This window comes from Lontra canadensis, unplaced genomic scaffold, assembly GCF_010015895.1.
Source record: "Lontra canadensis isolate GAN:19392208 unplaced genomic scaffold, GSC_riverotter_1.0 scaffold15, whole genome shotgun sequence".
In the NCBI taxonomy this organism is placed as follows: Eukaryota; Metazoa; Chordata; class Mammalia; order Carnivora; family Mustelidae; genus Lontra; species Lontra canadensis.
This window is the reverse complement of record NW_022631009.1, coordinates 22,929,703-22,935,702: the sequence shown is the minus strand read 5'-3', so window position 1 is coordinate 22,935,702 and position 6,000 is coordinate 22,929,703. Positions and strand designations below refer to the sequence as shown.

Here is a 6,000-nt window from a genome sequence, read left to right as displayed (position 1 = left end):
CTGCACGTTTATTGCATTCATTTTCTTCTCTTTTAAAACACAATTTTCATGAAGTTGGGATTTATGATCAGTGCACAATGCGTGAAGGCATCTGTAAAGTTTGTGTTTTCCAACTCTCAAAGCAGTTTCTTTCTACTGGTCTCATTCTGAAGGGCAGAAAAGCTAAATTATGTGTGTCTCGTTGTTTCACCGATCCCTCACCAGAAAAGTGAGAACGGAGAGACAAAAATCGAGAAGAAAAGAGCGTGAAGGAGAGAGGAAAAGGGGAGAGGGAGGGAGAAAAATGAAGGAGCTTCGGAGCGCTGGAGCTCTGACTGCGGACGAGCTGATCCTGAGCTGCCACAGAGCGGAGCCACCGGCGCCCACTGGTCCCCGAAGCTGCCAATCGGGGCGTAATCCTGTAGGAATTTCTCCCGGGTTTAGCTGGGAGTCACACTGCCGCCTCCTCTCCCCCAGACGCCCCGAGGAGCTGGGAGAAGCAGGCAAGGGAGGGAGGGAGGGAGCGGGAGGAGAAGAGGAGGTGGGGGGGAGGATCGGGGGAGGAGGATCGGGGGGAGGGAGGCCGTGGCGGAGAGGAGGAGGGGCAGAGCCGCTGAGCCACTAGCCGGGCTCGGACGCGCTTCCCTCCAGATACTCCGGGAGCTCCAGCCGCGCGAGTCGCGCGCCTTCATCGCTCTGCCCCCAAACTTCAGCTGCAGCTACATTCCAGGCCATCTGATTTATTCCTCAAAACCAGCAACGGAACCGCGACACTGGGAAGCAGTCCGCGGAGGAGTAAAATAGCCGCAGAGCAAGAAGAGCTCGAGAGAGCAGCCTCCCCGGAGCACCAACTCGGCTTCGGGAGTGCAGAAACCAACAAGTGAGAAGGCGCCGCATTCCCGGGGCGCAGCCGCGGGCGGCGGGAGCAGGCGCAGGAGGAGCCAGCGAGCGCCCCCGAACCGGGAGCCCCAGTGCCGGAGCCCCAGCCGCAGTCGTTGCGGCTGCTCTGACCCGGGTCTCTTCGCACCGGCTGCGCTGGGCGCTAGGCAGTAGGCTTCGTTTCGCCCTCGTTGCCAGCGGCGGCTGGGAGCAGCCGGTCTCCGGGGAATATGCGGCGCGCTTGGATCCTGCTCACCTTGGGCTTGGTGGCCTGCGTGTCGGCGGAGTCGGTGAGTGGACTCGGAGAGGGGGGAAGTGCGAGCCGTTTCGGGTGCTCATACCCGAGGGGGGTCTGCAGCGCCCGCGAGGGAATCGGGGGGCGCCGCCTGGGGGTCCCCCCCCACCAACTTGGCGTTTGGCCGCGGGGGACCGACTGGGACAAATGCGCTCGCTCCTCCACCCCTTTCCCCCTTGCCTTACGTTCCCGCAGAAATGCGCCGCTCGCTGGAGTTGCCGCGAGGTCCCCGGGGATGAGGGCGAGAGAATCGCAGTTCGGTCCAACCGCAGAGGCCCCTGAAGTCACTCCCAACTTCTTTGCCCTTGCGGGGGTCTTGCATCGTGGCCCGAGAAGGACCTTGGGAAAAGGGTGGCCAGAGCCCCCAGAGGAGAGCCAGCGAGGGAACCCGCCCCCTTCGCGCGCTCGGCGAGACCCCGGGACACCCTGGAAACTTGGTGTCCCCCCGACGCTAGCTAGCTTTCCTAGTCAGTTGACTAATAGGAGTGAGGAGATGGGGTCCGGATTTAAGAAAACTGAGAGTGACCGGAGAGGAAAGTTTGCAAAAGTTCTTTTGTTTGATGTTTTCGGTGGCTGGGGCGAGGTAGCAGACACTTCGTGGAAAGGCTGATTCCCCTCTGAGGCCCAGTCCGGGGTCCCGCGGGGGGAAGGGTGCACCGAACGCGCCGGAAAATGCTGGGGCCCCGGCCCCTGCAACTCAGTCCTGCGGCGACCCCCTCCTCCCTGAGCCGCGGAGGGCAGCCCCGCGGGCCCTCGGGGGCAGGAGGACATGTTAATAAGGGTTGCGCTGGAGTGGAGCGTGCAGGGCGAGGCGGGGTGCGGGTGACGCCAAGCGCGGCCGCGGGGCGCCTGTCTTCGGGGACCGAAGCTTCCAGCCTGCCACGCTTGCCCTCCCGGGCCCTGGCAGGGGTGCTTCCGAGGCCCGGAGGAGTCTTTTCTCCCGCGGGGCCGGGCTGCGGTCACCCAGCCTCCCTTCCCGGGATCTTGAGTTCTCCTTCTTTGGGTTGCGTTTGTGGGGCCGGAGCTGCTTTCCCTGCGTCGCCCAATGAGCGCCCTCTGAAGGGAGCTGCCTCCTGGGCTTCTTGTCCGTGGCGGCCCCTACCTGAGCGCCCCGAGCTTTGCCCCGCTAGGTGGAAGCCCAGCATCCCCAATTCTGTCTGCAGCCTCGGCGCCTTCTGGGGCTTCGGTTAGGGAGCGCAGCTGTCTGGCCTTTCTAGTTGCCCCATCTTCTCCCTTTGTCACCTCCTGACTTGCCCAGGGGTGGTTTTGTGAGTTTCTTCCCCCTCGCCCTTGGAATGTTAACCCCCCCCCCCCCATTTTTTGGAGTTGAAGCAGTTTAGGAGCGGAAAACCTCTTCGGCACTGAGCATTAGATCAGTGTGGGAGCTTCTGTGTGTGCTAGCAGGTCCCCCAAACGGTCCTTGAGATTGAAAAGCGGGTAGAATTGGACACTGTACAGCATAGATGAATCTTTGGGTGCTTGGGCTGTAAAATAGAACTCCGAGCCTTATCGGTAGTTTTCTCTGGCAAATGATCAGTTCATCCGTTGGGACTGGTAATCTCCCAGCCAGTTATGAACTTTGGCTCATTGTACACAGAAAGGGAGAGATTCTCTGTTTATTTCAGAAAAAAACACGAGCGCTCCTTTCGTTGCAAAACAGGGCAAAGGGAGAACTCCCTCTGAAGGTTTTCAAGAGAAGCCTGTCGGAAAGGCTGTACAGGCTTAAGGAAGTCCTTTTTCCGCAGAGTCCTGTTCAGGATTTGCTTGGAAGTGTTACTGTTTGGGAATTCTCCAGAAAGAATGTTTCTATCTTCTGGCTCTCCGGATTTTTGCATAAATCTGACAATGCTCTTTAAGGAAGCTTTTTGCCTGAACTCTCCCCCCTCCGCCCCCCCCTTTCCCCTGAGCTCTATCTTTGCGGTTCCAATATTTCTCATTTCTGACCAGGATTAGATGCATTCCCAAAGACTTCCTTCACTGTGGTATATACTCTCTTCAGTGATTAGGGTATCATCCTAAAGGGTGATCAGATCTTTTTAAAATGTCATTTCAGACACTGTAACAGGGAGTCTGTTAGGCTGTTTCAAAGCCCAGGGTGGCCACTAGTCCATTTTAATTACTTTTAGTCTCCGTTTGATGCCAAGCACCCTCAATGTATGTGAAGTTGAAAGATTTCATTTTTCGACAATTAGCTGTTATAGCACATTATTTCCAGGACCTCTTATTTTAATGTGAAAATGACAACTGTCTCCTGGGAGCTAGAAGTGGTGGTTGTCTGAGCCCCAAGTCTGTGTTTAGAAGGAGGAAAGGAAAAATGTCTGCAGTTAGTGAATTCTTGAGTTTTCTACTAAGCACAAGGGAAGGTGGGGGAGGGTGGCACAGAGATTCTTGGGAACGAAGGTTCAAAGCTGTCTGTGAAAAGAAGCCGGTAGCCCTTCCTTTCTGGATGCAGGAGATGGTAGGGACTGTCTGTGGTCACCATTCAGATTCCGCCCCCCCCCCTTAAGGCTTTCACTGCAGGAACACCATGTGAGGAGAAGGACTGACTGACTGTGGCGGTAATGATATGCTGCTGTTTTTCTATTCGTTTTTTTTTAAACGTGACTGTTTACCTTTAGAAATAATATATTGCACGCTGCTCTGAACACATAATTTGAACTGGAAATATGTTTAACAAAAGGAAGTGTTTTGGAACTAATGGAATTTTATACACATATTTCAGTGCGTGTAAATTAAAAGAAACTGTCAAGGCATTTGGACTCATGCGTTACCTCTCAGTGCATTATGAAAGGCAGACTTTCGAAAGTTTGCATTAGAAAGAAAAATAAGGGGCGCCTGGGTGGCTCAGTCAGTTAAGCAGTTGGGTTAAGCAGTTAAGCGTCTGCCTTTGGCTCAGGTTGTGATCCTGGAGTCGCAGGGTGGAGCCCCCGGGGCTGGCTTCCTGCTCAGCTGGGAGTCTGCTTCTCCTCTCCCTCTGCCCCTCCCCCTCCTCCTCCTCTTTCTCTCCAAAATACATACATAAAATCTTTTTTTAAACAAGTAAGAAAAATAAAATTGGAACCATATAACCTTTTTCAGTTCTGTAAAAAAAAATACATTTTGGCTTTGCTGGTAATGAAACAAATTACTTTTGCTAGGGAATTTTATAAAAACCTTTTTCTCTTAGTTGGATATTAGCAGCAGGTAGACATCATTTAAGAAAAAAAGATCTTGTAAGATTAGCTTTCAAAAGTTGGTTGTCCTAAAAGGAATTAGAGTATGCCCACAGATTCCTACTTCTGGGACCTGGTAGATCTAGTTTTGGAGGACTGTAAGACGCTTACTCACATGGTGTCTTGAATAATCATTAGTTTGGAAAGGATTTCAAAAGATCACCAAGTTTTTTCCTGGGCAGGACTAATTCTCAGCTCTCTAGAAGCACCCAGAGACCTGACCGGTCAGCCACAGGTGGCCTGGAGTCTCCTCAGGGTGGCAAAGCCCTGAGGCTGAGCCAGCCACACAGAACACAGACAACTCTGTCATTAAGGTTTATAGAGAGTCTGGTCAGACCACTATGTTATTGGCATGTCATCTGGCACTGATCCAATAGACGGTGTGAGGAATGTCACCTGCATTTAGATTCTCACAACACTGCCCCTTTTCCATTGCAAAAGATCAGACTAAGTCATCTCACCCATCATTTCCTTCTCACCCTGAAAGAAGACCTGCTGTTTTTGGCACTGTCAGTGGTACCTTCCAGTATCTCAGAATCACCAGATTCTTTCATGGAGCAGAAGCCAAAATAAAGTTTTAGAGAAACAGAAATCGAAAATAAAAACAAGAAGTGATGAAGAGCCTTTGCTGAAATAAGCGACTCTGATTTACCTTTTTTAGTCAGGTGGACCAGTACCATCATCTGAATTCTAGTTGTTTGGATCTGAATCTTGACGACATCCTTGACTCATTCCACTTTGTTGACTTCCACATCCGGTGGACTGCTAACTTCACCTGTGTGTGGTTCATTCGGCAAGTACACGTTGGCGCCTACTAAGTGCGGGGGAGGAAAGCATTGAGCAGACGCGGCTACCTCCCGTGGGTTCTTGGAGCTCACATTCTGGTGATCTGGGTAGCTTTCCCCTTCTGTGTTGTCTTTCTTGGGACCTGGGCCTTTACACGGGCAGTCTTGTAGCTGTTCCGCTCGTCTAGATGCTCACCTGCTGTTTGATTTATCCTGTACCATTCGGATGGTCCACAAACTTCCCGTGTTTCTTATTACATGGCATGGAGTCTTCCACATTTATAAGATGCTCATAATATTGCTCCTTCCTCCTTATCCCCGCCTTGATCGCTCTCCGTCATGTCTCCTGCTGCTGGCCTGCTGGTCTCACTGTCTTGAACACTCATGGGACCTAGCCTTGTCTTCAGTGTTTCTCCTTTAACATTCTGTTGATCCAGACCCAAGCTCCAGATGGACTTTCGTGTTTGAGCCCTTGTTTTTTATCTTTGTGTAAATGGTATAGCAGACGAATGATGAGAATCATTGGAAGTGTGTGAAAATACAGATCTCAGGGCTTCATCTCGGACCAGCATAGCCAGTGCCCTGGACGGGGGTGGGGTGATCTGTATTTTTATGAAGCGTCTCAGATGGCTATAAGGAATCAACCACATTTGGGAGCCATTGGTGTGGGTCACATACTTTACTCTTTCTTCCTGTGCTATTTTGTGCTAGTTGGTGGGCTCCCAGCAGTATGTAGCTGTATGACCTTGGGGGCCCCATAAACTCTGTGACCTTGGAGGCCCCATAGAGCACAGAGGGCTTTGGCATGGGAGGCGGACAAGCTGGGTTCACGTGCTGGTATTTTGCCGCT

General features: G+C 52.4%; 1 protein-coding gene across 1 annotated transcript in view; it reads left to right on the top strand.

Annotated features, from left to right (window-relative positions):
- The first annotated feature begins 585 nt into the window (after window positions 1-585).
- SDC2 (syndecan 2) overlaps window positions 586-6,000 on the top strand; it is a 100,453-nt gene continuing 95,038 nt past the window's right edge. The window contains exon 1 of the mRNA XM_032858651.1: window positions 586-1,148. Coding sequence (XP_032714542.1) covers window positions 1,089-1,148 — 60 coding nt within the window. The 5' untranslated portion in view covers window positions 586-1,088. The remainder of the gene's footprint in view (window positions 1,149-6,000) is intronic.